Raw genomic sequence first — 17,779 nt, 5'->3', positions numbered from 1 at the left:
TGGTAGGGGTGCAGCTTGAGTGTGCTCGGTGGCCCACAGGAGGGGGCATCGGCTTTCTCGCATGGCTGCCCTGGGGGACCAGGTGTCTGCATGGTGTCAGCAGCTTACAGAAACCAAATGCAGAGCTAGGATTTCCCTGAGGGCCTTTCTGGAGGGGGAGCGGGAGTCTTGCCATCAGCCGCAGGACTGCCCCTCCCTTTGTCAGGGCTGCCATTGCCCCGGGCTGGGTTCTCTTCAGGAGGTGGAAGGGGCACACATGCTGGAGGTCTTACTCAGTCCTTTCCCAGGACCCCCGGCCCCACCCTGATCCATGCGGCTCCCACCCTCCCTTCTCTGGTCAGGTAAAGCAGGGGGGAGGTCATGCCTCTGCCGGGACTGGTGGCTGTATGACCTTGTGGGAAGTTACTCAACCTCTCTGAGTGGTAGTATGACCTCCTAGGGTGCTGGAAGGTAAAAGGTGGATGTTGTGTGGAAGGTTCTTTGCGTAGGGCTTGGCAACAGGGCTCAGAAATTTAAAAGAAATTCATGCACACGGTCCAACACCCCGGGGCCGCACCTGCTGGGACCTGGGACAAGCCCGTGGCTGTCTCTGACCCCATTTGCTCCCTGAAAGGTACTTCCTGCCTTGAAAGCAAACTCCTTCCATCTGGAGCAGATCCCACACTCAGGGTCCCTGCACGGCCGTTCCTCTGCTGCGAGACCCCTTTCCTGTGGCCACCTTTGGAAATCCTGCTGACTCTGGGTGCCACGTGGGCCCTGGGATGGCAGTCGCTCTATCTCATGTGCAGTCACTGCATTTCCTGCAGTCGCTCTGATGCACGTGCACTTATGGGAAATGTTAGCATTCTGTACTTGGAGGGCAGCACGTCCCCGCCGGCGGGAATGCTGAGCCTGCGGCGCCACCTAGGGGCATCCAGAGTATCTGCACCGTTGTGGGGCAGGCCACGCTCCGTGATGCCCCTGGTGGTGGCCTCTGGGAGTGCGCTCTCCTTCTGCAAATTGGTGGTTGCCTAATGACTTGCTCAGAGGACACGGAGAAGCCACCTGGCCTCAAGTAGCCCCCCACCCGACCTCGATCTCTCTTTATTGCCTGAATCCTTCACTGGCGGGTCATCTTTGCCCTTGTCCCACTCTGTCCCCCATGCGGGCAGGTCATCACCCCTCTCCTGAGCTGAGCTCCCCTTCTCTATCAGGTCTCTTCAGAGTCCCGGAACAAAAACCTAGGGAGTGTGGGCCAGGTTTGTAAAAGGAAGGAAGGAAGGAAAGAAGGGCCTTGGCAGAGCCTCCAAGAAACCCCGTATCTCTCTGCTTTATGGTCTGCACACAGTCTTGGGTGCGGAGGGAAAGCAGCAGGACATGCTGATTTGTTCCCAGTCTACCAGCATTTACGGAGTCTCCCGTGGGCACCCGGGCAGATGGTGGGAAAGGAGATTCACAAGAACCAGACCTGCCTGTAGTGTTGGGAGTGGCTGGTCCAGGTTGTGAACCAACTCCTATGTGACAGGACAGGTCACAGATCTTTCATGGGTCTTTCCCCCCGCCCCCCTCAGGTCCGGGAGCGCCTGGCTGCTTCTTATGCCTGGCCATTTCCGAGCTCTTGGGACCTGCCCCTAATTCTCCTGGATACTTGCTCTTGAACCAAGTGATTTGGAAGAAACAACTAAATGCCTTCAAAATCCAAAGAAACGTATTTATGATGGCAGAGGGCAGTGGAGACGTGGTCTTCAAATGCTAGCGTGCTAGGTGGCCGCTGGTTGTGTATGCTTGGGCCGGTCTGATTCGAAATGTCAAACGCAGCCAAGAGGGCCCCGGAGTTCCGGACCCGGGCCATGCCTTCCTCTCAGGCCTCAGTTTCTTCAGAAGTGGTTGTAGGCACTCCCTGGGATCCACGGCGTATCATTCCATGTCAGGTGTCAGACCAGGGGCTCTTTGAGAAGCTGCATCCTGTCCAGAGGGGGACACCTCTCCAGGGACGGTGCAGCTAGGACAGCTGAGGAGTCCTGTTTGGCCCAAGGCACAGTCTCCTGAACAGTTTTTGGTGACCCCAAAGACAGCTGGGGCCCAGGGCTGCCACCTCCACCCTGCCCCTTGTCACCAAAGGCCTCCTCTCTCCCCCCGAAGGACCAAGAGTTTTTCTGAGTGTCCCACGGGACGCCAAAGGAACTTGCCAGGGCACTGACCACCTCTGCAGCGCCAGGCCCACACACAGCCCAGGGAGCTGTGCCAAGCCCCCCTCCAGGCCTGGCACCCTGCACCTGCCCAGGCCACCCACCAAACTGAGCAGGCTCTCAGCTCCCCAAGGATTCCTTCCACCGTCTCCGCCCCTTCTGACCAGCTGCTGGGCCTCCTGGGAGTGGTCTGACATTTGACATGCTGGTGTGGGGGGACATCTTGTTCTGGGAAACAACCCTTCCCTTGAGGGAGCAAAGGAGATGGCGGGGCAGAGTGCTGGGTGAGGCACAGGGATCCAGCTGCTGCCCGTGCATGGCCTCTGGCCAGTCCTTTCCCTTCTGGACCCAGCCTCCCCCGTGACTGGAAGCTTCGTGTCTTGTGATGACTCAGGACCTCACATGTCAGGGCCTCATAACTTTCAGCTGGGGTGCGGGGGTGGGGACAGGAGAAACAATGAAGCAGAGAGCAGGTATGGGTGTCCCCAGCTCCTCGCCGCCAGGGTAATACTTGAGCGCAAGGACAGTGTGGTGGGAAAGAGCCACAGCGAAGATCCAAGCACCGCAGCAGAGCCAGGATAGCTGGTGCCTTCAGAGCCCCAGCGTCCAGCTAGCCCGTCGGTCCTCCCCGCCACTCTCCCCGTCCCCGGGAGCCTGCCTGGCACATGGAGAAGGACCCTAGGCTCACAGATGGTAGGGTGGCGGGGCCTTACTGTCCAATCCTGGGGGACGGGCTGCCACACCCAGCCCGGGTAGGAGGCGGAACACAGGCCCAGGTGAGAAGGATGGAAGGTGAGTTCCTCATGGCCTTTCAGCCTCGAAGGCCTCTAGTGGGCCTACTCCAGTAGGGCCAGGCCAGGGGCTCACAGGTGTGGAGAGTGACAATCACCGGAGCTCAGTGCCTTCGCTATATAAATGGTGGGACTGGCTCAGAGCCAGGGCAGCGGACTCACACAAGGCCACTCAGTGGGTCTCGGCCGCCTGGCTCAGGGCTCCTTCTGCAATCCTGGGTCCTATTGCAGAGTCCCTGCACCCACTGGGGAACCATCCAAACCCCGCCTGGGAAAGCCACCCCTGCCCGCAATACCGGGGTCACAGGGAAAGCAAGAAGGGCACGAGGGTCGACTCCGGCCCTCCCCAGCCCTGCTGGGAGGAGATGCAAGGCCAGGTGGGGGACCCCTGAGGTGCTGGCTAGGCCGAGCCTCTTGGCCCTTCCCCAGCACATCTAGCTTGACCTGCCGGCTGAGCCAGCCCGGAGGCAGGGAGCAGAGCAGCATGTGGGCTGCTGGCACAGTGGAGGGCAAACGGTACCAGTGCTCCTGGCACAGCCCTTTGAACTTTTTCCAGGCTTGGCTGTAGGACAGACCCAGGACTGTGTCTGTGCCGCCACCTGTGAACTGGTGGCCCTGGGCCAAGATGGCATGGGCGTCTCCCCAGGGTATGGGGACCAAATGAGCCCCTGAGCAGGACACAGGGGCCACAAGATGGAAGCGTAGGTCTCTAGGACTTTCCAAAGCCCCTTCCGAGATTCTCTTTGCCCCCAGTGCTCTGTGCACTGACTAGAAAATGGGGGGATGGGAGTCTGGCAGAAGCCAGTCGACTGGTGAGGTTGTGAGCAGACAGCTGGTTCCAGGAGGAACTGGGGACAGAGACGGGGAATGGGGAGGTCAGGAAGGTGGCCTGTGCCAGCTCCTCCTTGCTGCCCTCCAGAGACCTTCCAGAATGCCTCCTTCGGCATGTTTGGAGTTGGGTTTGTGTGAACGCACTTCAGGGAAAGGGAGAGAAGTTCTCTCCTGAGCAGAGGCAGCAGGGGTTGAGAGTAGGGTGACCGCAGTGGGGGAGGGGACAGCAAAAAGCCTGCCTCTACCAGCATGGGTCTCCCCCCTGGTGCCCTGGCTGCAAAGCCCCTTCCTCCATCCCGACAGCCCGCCCAGCGTTAACGTGCAAGAAGTGAGAATAAAATTACTTTTATTTCCAAAAAATGTAGGGATGGGGAAGTGACATGGTAAAAATTAACATCATTTCCCTATGGATCCATTCTGTCTCCAGCAAAGGACAGCTCCTGGGGCCTGTGTTCTCAGTGGGAGGGCCTTGGGGGCCCACGTTGCCGTGGCAACCCGCAGGTCTGTCACGCTGGATGTATCCCCCCCACCCCCACTGGCCAAAGCTGGGGACTACAGCCCTCCCCCAAAGGCCTCCACTCTGAGCTTGTTTCTGCTCCCCTCCCCCGAAGCTAAATACTGGTTAGTGGGTTAGATTTCAAACGCAGCAGCCCTGGGTCCCTCCCTCCCACTCACTCCCCATCCCCTCGGCTGCCTGGCCTCCAGCCCCAAACTCCTTGTGGCAGTTTTCACTTGGCCCTCATCAGATCTCCCTCCCAAACCCCCAGATCCTCAGGGTCACCTCCTCTGGGACTGCCTCCCCCTGGGCCCCCACTGCCCTCTCGACAGCAGCGGCCCCAGCAGCCCCCACAGTCGGGGTCACTGTGGCCTCTGTGAGTGAGCCGGCCTCAGCCCACGGCAGGACCCGCAGAGGCAGGTGGTAAAGGTTGTGACAAGGCCCAGCCCTGTTGTTGCCCCCCGCCCCCCCGTCAGAATGTATCTATAACAAAAGGTTAAAAAACCAGAGGACAGGAGAGAGCAGAAGGCAGTGGGAGCACGTCCACACCAGCAGCCCCAGCACAGGGAGGGGCTGTGTGAGGCGTCCTCCTGCAGCCTGAAGGGCCCAAGGCCACTCGGCCAAGCAGCTAGAGACTGGTTGGCACTGCCTGGCAGGTAACGGAGCACTTTGGAGAAGGGTCCGATAGCTCCAGAATCTTAGGTCTCCCAGCCCCGACAAACATCTGAAGGGGATGTGGGGGCAGGGCTGAGCCGACTTGCCCGCTGATCTGCCAGCCTGGCCATGGCCTCGGCTAAGCCCACCTTCAGGATGGCCCCTCGGCCCCCAGGTCCGAGGCAGTGGAGCCTGCACAAGCCCTGGGCCAGAGGGCTCCCGTGGGGCGAGGACACTTGCCTGGGCCCTGAGTCTGAGCTGGCTACGCTGCGGGCAAAGGGAGCCGGGATCAGGGCCAGGACCCCGGACATCTGAAGACAAGTGGTGCCAGCAGGGGGGCCCCCAGCTCTGGCCCCAGTGTGGGCCGAGAGGGAGCCGGGTGAACCACACTCCCTAACACCAGGGCCGGGGCTGGGGGTGGGGGGCGGCCAGGCCTGCGGGCCAGGGAGCTGTGGGGACCAACTGGGTCTGAGGGAGACAAGGAGGTGTGAGGCCTAGAGGCCAGGCAGCAAGAGGGTGGTGTTGTGGGCAGTATTTGTGGACCTCTGATCTGGCAGAAGTTTAGGGGCAGAAGTTGGGGGCCGGGACAGAGCACCTCTCTGCGCTCCTGGGGGTGGGAGGTGGGAGAAGGGGAGGGGCCACCAGATAGAGGGGGGCAGCCCCATGAGGGAGGGTGTGGGAGAGAGAAGCAAAGAGAAATCGGAGAGGAAAACAGGAGAAAGACCAAAAAATGGGATCCCCAAGCCAGCATGTACCCCAGCCTCGCAGACACCCCTCAGAACAAAAGCCCACCCTTCCCTGTGGCCAGCACTCCCACCTGCTCCCCCTTCCCCGTGGGCGCCCCCAGGGCTGCTGCTTCATTTGTGGAGGTAGGCGTCCAGCCACAGCTTCCCGGACTTCCTCAGGGACCTGGGAAGAGGAGGGGTCCGTCAGGGCCCAGGAGTCGGGAGGCGGGGCCCAGGAGTGGGGGGGGGGCGCAGCTGGGGAGCCCCAGGGAAAGGGGTGCTGCGGAAGCTGTGCTGGGGGTGTTTTGCTTCCCAGCTCTCAGCGGGGCCGCAGGGTTGCCTGCTCAGGGCTCCCCAGGGAACCTTCCCCCCGCCGGAGGAAGGACAAAGGGAGGGTCCCCATCCAGCCCAGAGCGAAGCCAGGTCATTCCTAGTAAGGGAGGTGGCCTGGTGGGGACACTTGTGCCAGCAGGGCTCGCCCCCTCTGATGGCTGTCAGTCTCCAACGTGGGCAGTCCCAGCTACGCGCCTCTCAGCCTCTTCCCTGGGCCCCAGGGACCTCAAGCTCGGACTCCCCTCCCCCTACCTGATGATGTCCTGCAGGGCCTGCAGCAGCGGCTTCTCCTGGTACTGGATGCCGTGCTTGGCGCACAGAGACTTCACGAGCGGCGCCACCTTGTGGAAGTTGTGCCGTGGCATGGTGGGGAAGAGGCTGGGGAGAGCGCGGACGGTGAGGATCGCCCGGCCTCCGCTCGCAGCCCGCACAGACGGCAGTCAGGGCTGGAGAGACCTGGTCCACAGCTCTCCCTGTGCGCCCCCCACCCCCAGGAGGCTGGCACATGGGGAGAGCTGGGCCTCAGTTTCCCTGTCAATAAAGGGATCGATCACCCCGCCCTGCTAGGCTTACAGGATCAAGGGAGACCGTTGGTTCCAGCTCTCTGTCCTTACAAAGCTTGGGTCACACCGTGAGGAGTGGCTGTCACTAGGGCCGTGTGAGCCCCTCGCCCTGACCTCAGTGGGCTGGGTGCAGAGCCATGCTCTGGAGGCCTGGCCAGGGTGGAGAGGGAGGCAGCCCCCATATGCCGCCCATGCCCAGATGGGGCTGGTGACCTCCTCCCTCCCCTGGTGCCACCCACCTTCCCAGCCGGCCCGCCCGCCCGCGCCCGCGCTCACTGGTGCTCGATCTGGAAGTTGAGGTGCCCACTGAACCAGTCGTTGAAGAAGGACTGCTCCACGTTGCAGGTGGCCGCCAGCTGCGAGGGGGCCGGGGGAGAGGCCAGGAGGAGAAGGCAGAATGAAGGGGTGGTTTGGTCTCCTTCCCGTGAGGCCCACCCCTCCCGATCATCCCGCCCCGCCTAGAGACCTCGGCCCACCCAGACGCCCCGCCAGTCCCTCCCAGCGGAAGGCCACAGGCAGCCCCAGGGAAGCCCAGTACAGCCATGGGCCCACTAAGCAGCCAAGTGCTGGAGGCCGGGGAAATGGACCCGCGGGCTCCACGGGGCCCCAGTGACCAGCTCTGGCTGCCCTCACCTGGCTGCTGAACCAGTCGCGGAAGGGCTCGTGGTCTATCTCCATGACGATGTGGTTCATCTGTGTGACCCACACAAACCAGTGGCTTTCCAGGAACCTGGAGGAGAGAGCACAGCTCAGCTCGGGAGCTGTGGGAGTTGCCACGGGGCCCGGCCACGGTGGGAACAGACCCTCTCCCCCAGCCCCAGACCGCCTGGGCAGGCGTAGGGCGTGAGGCCCTCGGCAGGAAGTGGGGAGCTCGGAGCCCTTCTGCACGGGCCCTTGAGTCAAAGCCCTGTCAGGGCCAAGCTCGGGTACCTGATGAAGTTGAGGAAAATGACGGCCCCCAGGACGCCATAGAACGGGGCGTAGGTGACGAAGAACCGGGTATAGTAGCTCAGGGCCCAGGCCAAGTCCTGCAGAGAGAGCGAGCCTAGATACCGACAGCCGCCGCCCCGGCACCACGCCCTGACCACAGATACGCACGCAGCCCCCCGCACCCCGCTAGGCAAAGGTGTCCAAGAACCCCCAACGGGCCTCGAGGAAGTTGGGCGCCAGGCCCACGGAGGACACGATGTTTGCCTGCACAGGGCTGGCCAGGTCTTTGTTTCCAGGCAAATGCTGAGTGAGCAGCAGGAGGGGGCTGGGTGCTTTGCTTCGGAGAAACAGGGCAGGGACCAGCTGACAGCCAGGAGCAGCCTTCTCAGGGTCCCAGGGATTCTGAAGGTGCACAGACCCCCCCGACAACTGCCCTTCTCTGGGCATGTCCTTCTTACCCCTCAGTACCTGGGATCTCCTTCCTCGAAGGACAAAGGCCAGCGACCCCGTCCATCCTCTCCCTAGGGGCCCCCCAGCCCCCTCTGACATGCTGGCCCCCCTCCCGTCCCCTCTCCCTTCCTGGCCCTCACTGGGGTGGCCACGCGAGCCTGAGCTTGCGGATCTTCCCTCACCTGGACAAGGGCTCCCCTCGGCTGCCCCGGCCGCTCCACCCTCCACTGCAGCCCCGCAGGCCCACGCTCTGTGGAGGGGGTCCCTCTCTCCCCACCACCTCTCTGCGACCCGAGTCCGCGTGCCTCCACCAGGGGCCTCCCGTTGGTCTCCCACTCTCCCTCGGGTACCACGGCAGGCAGAGCCACCTGCTTACCCCACGCAGAACCTGCCTTTCCCGCGGGGCGCGGGGGGCCAGGAACCACTCTCTATTTGGCCACCCTGTCCCAGCTGATTCCCGCCTCAGGGCCTTTGCACTGCTTCCTCTCCCCCCATCACTTTTCCTTCCCAGAGCCCCAGCAGGGTAGTGATCGGCGCACAGGCTCTGGGTCGGACTGCCCCTGTGAGTCCCAGCTCACCCGAGGGCTCTGGGTGGCTGTAGATGATGTACTCAGCCAGGCCTCCGTGCCCCCAGGTGCAGGATCGGGAGTGAGCCCCCCCCCCCGCCCCTGCCGAAGTTGTGCATGGGTTGACCACGCATTGCAACAGTGAGCGTAGCGTGCAAGGATAAGCTCCGAATGACTCTAATCCGGTCCCTTCGCACTTTGTCGCCATGGAGATCTTCCTAACATGGATCATGACACTGCCATCCTCAAAGCCCCCACTCGCCTCCTTCCCCACTAGGGGATACAGGATAAAATCCGGCCCCTGGGTAGGGCGCATGGGCCCTCCGCATGCCTGTCCACTGACCTGGCCCCATGCAGCCAGTCACACCTGGGCCTCCTTTCCCCCTTGTCTGCTTGGCAAACTCATCCTCGAGTCTATTTGCAATTAAGCTCCAGAAACTCCGTGTATGCCTCCTCTCTGTCTGGAGGCTGAGCTGGGTGCTGGGAACCAAAGGAGATCCTTCAAGAGCCCTGCGTCTGGAAGGACAGACTGGACTGATAAAGAGATCCCTTCAGTCCGGTACGGAAGGTGACAGAAGCGAGGGGACCACAGGGGTGGCCCTGACACGACGGTCGGATTTAGGAAAGGCCTCCCTCGGGCGGTGCTGCCTGAGCTGGGCTGGGTGGGCTATGCCAGAGGTCAGCCGAGCCGAGAACTGTAGGAGACACGTGCAGGATGACGATACAGAAAAAAGCCCAGACAGGCAAGACAGCGGCGTGATGAGGGGAGGCGAGCAGGCAGGGGCTGGGTTCACGTGCAGATCCTGCGTCCCGTGGGCTCGCCAGGCGGTGGGAGATTGGGCCAGGCCCTGTCTGCCTCAGGACATTGACCTCTACTTCTCGGGCAGTGGAAGAAAACCACCAAGAGCTTTACACGTTGGAAGAACAGTCACATTCAAATCTTAAAATAGAGCCCTGGCAACTGGAGATGGAGGGATTAGGTGATTTCAGTCCCCCAGACATGAAATGATGGCGACCCAGAGCAGGGCCCGCAGCCCCAAGGAGGAGATACAGATTCCAGAAAGATCTAGGAGCCCGGGGCAGTTGCATCTGGGGATGGCTTAGTCGTGAGGAATCCAGGCTGGTCCCCGCACGGGTGCCATCAGCTGGGGGGGAGAGGCAGAGGGGAGCAGCTGGGAGGTCTGGGGGAAGGGAGAGTCTGGGGAGTGGGCAGTGGGCCCCAGGCATGACCTGGGACCCAACGAGGGATCTCCAAGGGGGTGGGAGAAGCAAGCATTCCAAGTTCCGCTCCTCCCTTCATCACGTTCGCCTTTGTTTCTTCTGCGTGTGTCCGTGGTACAGTAGGAAGTGCGTGTATATCCGTGGGGGGCGGTTGCTCGTTTCTCCTCGTGCAGAGCGACACACGACCACGGGACCACCGGTTTCAGGGGTAGGGTGTGAAGCAGGTGCGGGGGAGTAGAGAGGTGGAGGAGAACCAGCAGAGCTGGGACTGGGAAGCTGACAGGGAGAATTTCGGGAGAGAGTGGTTCGTGGTGTCGGACGCAGAGAACCTCCAGGGAGGGAGGCCGAGAGGCGTCTCCAGGGTAGGTCACCACCAGCACTGCCAGGGCTGTACAAACCCCCCTCCTTGAGGCTCTCAGAGTGGATCAACCCCTCTCCTCCTCATGACTGGCGTCTGGGCCTGGATAAGCCCTCACTGTGGGCTGCGCCCTGCCTGACAGGGTTCCTGGCGGCATCCCCGGCTAGATGCCCACCAGATGCCTGCTGCCAGTACTACGCGATCTCCCTGCGTTGTGACAATCAGAAATGTCTCCAGATAGTGCCAACTGGCCCAAGAGAATCACTTCTGCGGAAGGCCGCGGCCCCAAGCCAGGGCTGCACCTGGCACGTAAGCTCGTTCTTACCATAAACCAGAAAAGCACAGCGCGGGACCCACCGCTGCCCCGCGCAGTCATGGACCCCTGTGGGCGAGGGCACCGGATCCTATCTACACTTCATCCCCAGCACCGAGCACTGACTGCAGTCAGCTGTTCCGTAGAAGGAGCCCAAGGCTGGAGGCATGTCCCTCCCACCCAGCTGGAGCCCTACTCCCCAGCAAGGGCAAGGGCCCTGAAAGACCTGAGGGGCCCTATCAAATTTCCCTGGGTCTGCCCTCTGATCCCATTTGGATACACAGTCTTATTTCCTTTCCTGCTGTCTTTACTGAGTGCTTTGTCTCTTGGGGAACAAGCACAATTAAAAAAAAAAAAAGTCTATATTCAGGCAGGAGTCATCTACCATAAAAGCTGATTAAAATACGCCCAGCAGCACCACGAAACCCCACGTGGCAGGGCTCAAGCTCCTTTTCAGCTGTGTGACTCCTTCCAGGGCCCAAGAAGCCCAGTGGAAACAGAGTTACCATAGGCGAGAGATCTGGGTTCAAATTCCCACCGCGCAACTGACCCAGAAACTCCATCCCTCCGCCCGTGTCACTTCACTCATAAGCCAGGGTAAAGGGACATAACGTAGGTGGCCGTGCTGGGACAAAGTACGGATGAAACGCTCACTTCTGGAAAAATATCGTGTCCTACAAGTGGGTGGCAAAGGTTCCACCACCACAGGACTGGCAGAGACTTCCGGAGTCCGGCTACCTCGCTAACCAACCCCCCCACCCCCTGGCGCCTGAGTCCCAGTCCTGGACATCGGCAGAATCAACAGGCGTGGCCTCTATGCCCACAGTTCCGATGAGAGAGGCCAGGCAAAGTACTCAGAAGCCTGCAAAGGCTATAGAAATATGACGGATTGTTACTGGAGAGATTGGTGGCCGCAGTGGGGGGGACAGCACAGGGCACGGCCTAGGTTCTAAGTGCCCAACCCACCCCTTGGTGTCACCCTGGGCAAGTCCCGAACTCTCAGAATCTCAATATTTTCATTTATGAAACTGAATTTAAAAAAAAAGAACCATGATACCTAAGTGACCCTCCCCTCGGTCTCCAGGACAGGGGGCCCTGTCCCTGTCCCCGTGAACCCCGCTCTGCCACAAGCAGGCTCTGCCCTTTGGTGACTACCCCACCCAGGTCATTCTGTCAACATTTTAGGCCGAATCCCACCTGCACATCCCCGTAAAGCCAAGGACGGGGGCGTGCGCCATGCGCACACTCTCTCTGGACACGGAATTGGGAGAATCCACCGAGCCTGGTGTCACAGGCTGGACTCTGTCCCCTAGAGTGCACACGTTGAAGCCCTCATCCCAGGCCTCGAGTGATCTTATTTGGAAATAGGGTGGTGGCAGGTGTAATTCACTAAGCTGGGGTCAACAGGGTGGTCTCTAGCTCACTGTGACTGGCGTTCTTAGGAAAGGGGACTCCGGACAGAGATGATGATGCCGAGACATGGGCCGCCCAACAGCCAAGGACACCGGCCCTGACCAGGTCCTGCGAAACCGCCCTCACAAGGACCTACGCCGACAACACCTCGTCCCGGACTCCCAGCCCCCAGAACTGAGAGCCACGTCTCTGTCGTGGAACAGAGCGTCCTCGCTGTGCAGCCTGAACAAACACGTCCACCTATCATCTCAGCCGCTGCCCAGCTGCTCTCCCTTTCCCACGTGGAGCACGTGTGCCCCGGCCCCGGGGTCTCAGGGCTGCAGGGGGAAGCGGACACACGGGAGGCAGCGGCCGGAGCGGCAGACAGGCGGGTCCAGTTTGGCTCTCATCACATCACCTCCAGGAGCTTTCTGAGGGAGCTCTGCAAAGGCCGTGGCCGCCCCTCCCCCGACCCCACGGTGTGTGGGTAGTGGGGGAATGTGTAGGGCCGTGGCCTCCCTGGCTCCCGGCAGCCCCAGAGCAAGTCCCTTCCTAAGAGTGAAGAGGCCACCCTCCCACCCTGGGGGGCAGGGAGCAGGGGCACTGTGCCGACCCCCGGGCCCACCTGCCCCTGCGCCCCCACGCCCAGGCCAGCTATACGCTTGACTCACCACCCAGTCTCGGCGAACGATCATGGCCGTGATGATCTGGTACTGGAAGTACACAGGGATGAGCAGCGGTGGCCCGACTGTGGGGGGAGCAGAGGCGCTTGGAGGCATCCTGTCCCGGCGCTCCCGGCCTCTCGGTCGGGGGGAGCCCGGCGAGCACTGAACGGGGGGCCCAGGCAGAGGCAGCGACCTGCGCCTGAGGAGGGGCTGGGAGCACACGTCCCCGTCCCCCTGGACCCCCGAGTGCGGGAGCCTGGGCCTCTGGGTCCCGTTGGCACCGTATGCCAGGAGCAGTTTGCTCAGAATGGCCGGCCCCTCCTGCTCGAACAGGCTTAGGGGCGATTCCTGGGTCTGAAGGGGCAGCAGGTGGGGGGGGGGCAGATGGCCGTTCTGGGGTGTGGTTGGAGGGCAGCCCCCAGCACTCACCCAGGAAGAAGTACTCGTGCTGGTGGTTGTAAGGCAGGTACTTGAGCTTCTTCTTGCCGTACTGAGGAGACAGAAGAGAGGGTGAGTGCCCGGGGACCCCCGCTCGCCCTGCAGTCACCATTCCTGTCCTGTCAGTCTGCACCCTGGGCCCCCAAGGCTGGGCCCTTCCGGCCCTCTGGCTCCTAGCTGCCCCGGCCAACACTGGCCACCATTTCCTCGGCCCCAGCTGAGGGCACCAACCCCGAGCTTCGTCCCAGGCCTGCCTCCGCTCACACCCTCCCCTCAAAGCCCACAAGGCTGGGGCTTCTATAGTGAAGCTCAGGGTCGAATCGCTGCTCAAGGCCACAGGAGAAATGGGCCCAGCTGGGATCAGAACCCAGGAAAGCTGACTCAGAGCCCACACAACAGGCACTAAATAAATGCTTGTGGAGTGAACGCTCAACTGAACGAGTCATACGGGGTCCCACCGAAGGAGCTCCTTGGCCAGTCTCTACTCCTTCGAGAGTGAGAAAATCTCCCAGGGCACCCTGGGGAGCTCCCCAGAGCCCGCAGCCGCCAGGAGAACCCAGCTAAGGGCCTGGGGAACTGCTAACAGTCACCGGGCTGGGAACAGCTACCTCCCCAGAGCCTCCTGCAATTTTCCAAAGCTAATCACTTCTCCCAGGCAGGTAACTTTCCGTGGAGGATGCCGGCAGGCCGGGGACACCCCCAGGGTACCCTGATGCCCAGACAGTCAGAGCGAGGAAGGCCGTGCCGGGGCCTGGGCACCCTCACAGCACAAAGCCGCTCAGGCCATGCCGAGCACAAGCCTGTAGGGAAGCCACTGCCCCACGGGGTCCCTGGAGCCCTTGCATGCTAGGGTCCAGCCCTCTGCAGACAGTCCACTTGTTCCTTGGGGACTGAGACCATAAGATGTTGTTCAAAGAGTGGTCCCTGCTCTTGCTTTCGGTGCCAAGATCTGCCAAGATCCCCTGCACAGATCACTTAGCCCCCGCACCCCTACCCCATTTGGCACCCAAATCACTGGTTGTTAAGAGGAGCCGATGAGAACACAGGAATAAACGCGGGGGGCTGGCCGCTGGGACACTGCCCCTCACTCGCCCTTCCCTGGATCCAGCCCTTTGAAGGCGCTCATTCCTACTTATTGCACTCGGGAGGTGGAGGCACGTTACGGATGGAGAGACCCCAGATGTCGGCTAAGCTCATGCCCCCATCTGCAGGTGGGAGCAGAGAGGGAAAGGACCGTCAAAATGGTAGGAAGGGCACACGATACCTGAAAGGAGACGCCCCGGGTGGGAAGGAAGCCCAGCCTGCTCCCAGGGCCGGCATCTTGGCACCAGGGCCCATGGTCACGGCCCATCTGGCTGAAGCACGACTCAAACCGACCCCTTTATCCCATGTGGCCTCCTTTGCCTTGGCAGGGGTCTCACTCATCCCCAGAAAGTGTGGCCATTGGCACAAGGACGGTCACTAAGGCCAGGGTTGAGGCTGGCCTTGGAGAGGTCCCAGCCAAGGAGGCTTCAGAGGCAGCCTTGGGAGAGTTCTCAGAGGAGGGGGTAGAGGTGCACCCACCCCCTCGGCGGCCTGTCGGATGGGGAATGCTGTGGTCCGGGTTCCAGGGAGCATGTGGCCTACAGAACAGGCCCCTGGATCCTGCTCTAACCTCCTCCCAGAAGCCGGGAAACAGACCCATGGGTCCAGCCTCTGTCTGCAGGCTTCTCGGCCCCGAACAGGAGCCCTCCCTGCCACAGCTCTGCCCACGGGTCATCCCAGGAGGTAGCCCCGGGCCCCAATGACCCTCTCGGGCTGGTTAGACTCTTGGGAACAGAACACTAAGGGCAGCCCAGGCAGGTGGGCAGACCAGAGAGTCCCCAGAGAAGGACTCAGGCGTGGCTAAGCTGTCGGGGCAGGGGTGGGGGGCACAAGGGAATTCATTGAAGTTGTGTTTCCATGGTAAGCACGCTGTTTCTATTGATTTATGGTGACCTCTGGGGAGCGACAGATCACATGTGCTGACGCTCCCCCAGTTGCCCCGGGCCCCTGGTCATTCCTGGCTCCCACATGTGCCCCTTCAGTGCTGCAGACAGTCCTGCAGGAGCGGCCGGGTCCCCAGCCTCTCTGTCAGACCCTGGGAGCTCCCAGGCTCAGGGAGGCAGGGCCTTGCGATTCAGACACAATTCAGTGTTTGAGCGAATTGCTTCACACGCACACCCTGCTCTGCCCCCACCATGAGCTGTGGGCTCCCGACTCATCCTCTGCAGGTCCGAGGGGCACTCCCCGGGGCTGCCGAGGGACCGGCAGATGAGGTGGCTGTCACGGTCCTTTAGGAACAGAACGGCGAGCTGTGTGTGGGGACACACTGAGCCACCACGGCACATCTGTTCCCATCTCGGTGACCTCAGGTGGGGCCACTAACTGCAAGGCCACTTGTCGGGGTATGGCTGGCCCTCAGCACCAGTTTTCCTCAGAAAACCAGAGAGCACCCACTCGGTGTGACGATGTGTGGCTAACTTGCTGGCTCAGCTCTCTGCCAACGTCTGGTCTCTTAAGTCATGGATGCGGGGAGGGATGGAAGAGGGGTTTAGAACGTACGGAGCTGGGGGGGGGTTGCTCCTGGCATCTCAATTCACCAGAAAGCTGGAATGACCCAACAAGCCAGTTCCCTAGGGTCCAGCAGGTGGTGGCCCCGGGCAGGTTCCGGCGGGACCTAGAGGCCCCGGCTTGGAGCAAGACAGCCTGGGTTTGGGCGGTGGCGCTGCCTTTTCCTGCTAGGACCTCAAGCAAGTTAGTTCATGTCTCTCGGCCTTCCACCTCTGAAATGGGCGTGATGACAGCTCCCGCCTCATGGTTAAGCAAAGGTTGAGTGACGTCCTGCATGCCAGGGCCTGGCACCGTGCTGGGTGTGCAGACTCTGGCAGAGTCTGCCCTCCTCCCCGCACCTCCTCTCCTATAGGACAGTCCTCATCACACGGGGAGAAAGCTTGGCTGGCAGGGCTGTCATAGGTGAGGCTCAGGGAAGACAGAGAGGGCTTTCACTCAGGTAAGGTGGCTTGTTGTGGTCGAGAGATGAAAATGGTAGCAGGCCGAGGGCTCCCCTTGATGCGTTCCCAAGCGGAGGCTCACAGGGATGTAAACCAGGGTGGAGGGAGGGGGAGCCCTGGCAGCCCTGGTGGCCTGGTTTCCCAGAGGTCTCTACCCCTCTGCCCAGGCGGGGCTGACCGTCCTGTGCTCAGTCTCTCCACAGACCCTGGGCCGGGTGTGGATTGCAGGCTGGGTGCACGCCAGGGGCGTGTGCAGGGGACATTTCAGCTTTGGAACAAAATGTCTGGGGGATGACAAGGGCCTTCCTTGTCCAGTCAGGGTTGGGGGAGGGGAGCTGTCGCAAAGCCCAGTCCCCGCCTCTGGGAGCCTGCAAAGTCACAGAGAGCAATGAGCTCCCTGGCCAGGCCGGGCACGCACAGAATGACAAGGCCCCGGGCCATGGGCCCTGAGAGGAGGTTGTTCCCAGGGAGGCCTGGTCCCTTGGCCTGTTCACAAAGGTCTGCCTGAAGCAGGAAGCCTGGAGGGGTGGCTACAGACAGGCGGTGGGGCAGGGAGGGCGTCCCAAATGGGTGGAAAGGCAGGCTCTCCGGTGGGGAGGCGCAAACACTCACCGCTTCCGAAAGCCCACCTCCAGTGCCATGGCGGTAACGGCCTCCCGGTTCCCCTCTGGGATGTGGCAGATAGATAAAGGGAGGGGCGAAGCCTGCCGCTGACTTCACCTCTCCTTAATTCTGTTCTGGAAGCTCCAGAAGTAAGAGGGTGGAGCTATGAGAAAAAGCACCTTTTCATTATTTTCAAGGATGTAATTGTCTACCAAGGAAACTCGAAAGAACCAACTGAAAGACAGCTAGAATCACAGAGAGGCCTGAGTGGACACCGGCTGGACGTAAGCTTAACCATCAAGTATCAACAGCTTCCCGGAACCTTGGAGAAACATCGATCCCAATAACAGAAGTAGGAAAGAGCCATGATTGAACAGGAAAAGAAACACCCACGAGACATATAAAGTATAAAACTTTTCTGAGAGAAAGAAAAAGAGTCTACGGCCATACCACCCTGAACGCGCCCGATCTCGTCTGATCTCGGAAGCTAAGCAGGGTCGGGCCTGGTTAGTACTTGGATGGGAGACCGCCTGGGAATACCGGGTGCTGTAGGCTTGGGGCGCCTGGGTGGCACAGCGGTTAAGCGTCTGCCTTCGGCTCAGGGCGTGATCCCGGCGATCTGGGATCGAGCCCCACATCAGGCTCTTCTGCTATGAGCCTGCTTCTTCCTCTCCCACTCCCCCTGCTTGTGTTCCCTCTCTCGCTGGCTGTCTCTCTCTCTGTCGAATAAATAAATAAAATCTTTAAAAAAAAAAAAAAAGAAAAAAGAAAAAGAGGCTTGAGGAACTGGAGAAAGGGGCCTTCCTGCGGGATGGAAAGACAGAGTGTGAAGACGGCGACTTGCTGGGAGGGCTGCGGCCAGTAATGAAAGGCCAGGGGTGGATGGAGGGCCGCCCGAGTCTCACGGACGGTGCCCCGCGTGAGGCTGACCGCCCAGCCCAGGCGCGGGGCTCAGGGGGGGCACACTCCCCCGCATGGATGGGGCCATGAGCCCCAGTGGGGGTCCTGGGGAATCTGGCTGACTCCAGAGACGTGAAGGGTGGACACCAGCCTACCCACAGCCTGTTTGGCCAAAGTTAATTCAAAAGCGAAGCCACAAAGCACTGAAAATAATATGTAAGAAGAGCTTTCTTGGCGCGCCTGACTGGTTCAGTCAGTAGAACATGTGACTCTTGATCTCGAGGTTATAAGTTCAAGCCCCGTATTGGGTGTAGAGACTACTTAAAAATAAAATCTTAAAAAAAAAAAAA

The 17,779-nt window shown here is 61.0% G+C and overlaps 1 protein-coding gene and 1 non-coding gene across 3 annotated transcripts in view; one reads left to right on the top strand and one right to left on the bottom strand.

Moving 5' to 3' along the window:
• Positions 1-4,119: 4,119 nt before the first annotated feature.
• Positions 4,120-17,779, bottom strand: part of LOC103678231 (acyl-CoA 6-desaturase) — a 32,365-nt gene continuing 18,705 nt past the window's right edge. For both annotated transcript variants that reach the window (XM_040639205.1, XM_040639206.1), the window contains exons 6-12: positions 12,886-12,946; positions 12,463-12,539; positions 7,492-7,589; positions 7,195-7,291; positions 6,838-6,917; positions 6,251-6,376; positions 4,120-5,849 (exon numbers count right to left, since the gene is read on the bottom strand). In XM_040639205.1, coding sequence (XP_040495139.1) covers positions 5,798-5,849; positions 6,251-6,376; positions 6,838-6,917; positions 7,195-7,291; positions 7,492-7,589; positions 12,463-12,539; positions 12,886-12,946 — 591 coding nt within the window. In that variant the 3' untranslated portion in view covers positions 4,120-5,797. The remainder of the gene's footprint in view (positions 5,850-6,250; positions 6,377-6,837; positions 6,918-7,194; positions 7,292-7,491; positions 7,590-12,462; positions 12,540-12,885; positions 12,947-17,779) is intronic.
• Positions 16,966-17,084, top strand: LOC121104833. Its single transcript, XR_005837212.1, has one exon. It is a non-coding gene; the product is annotated as a 5S ribosomal RNA (ribosomal RNA).

Source organism: Ursus maritimus, unplaced genomic scaffold (assembly GCF_017311325.1).
Source record: "Ursus maritimus isolate PB19 unplaced genomic scaffold, ASM1731132v1 scaffold_23, whole genome shotgun sequence".
NCBI classification, from domain to species: Eukaryota; Metazoa; Chordata; class Mammalia; order Carnivora; family Ursidae; genus Ursus; species Ursus maritimus.
Note: the sequence above shows the minus strand (reverse complement) of the source record. Positions and strands in the feature narration are given on the sequence as shown.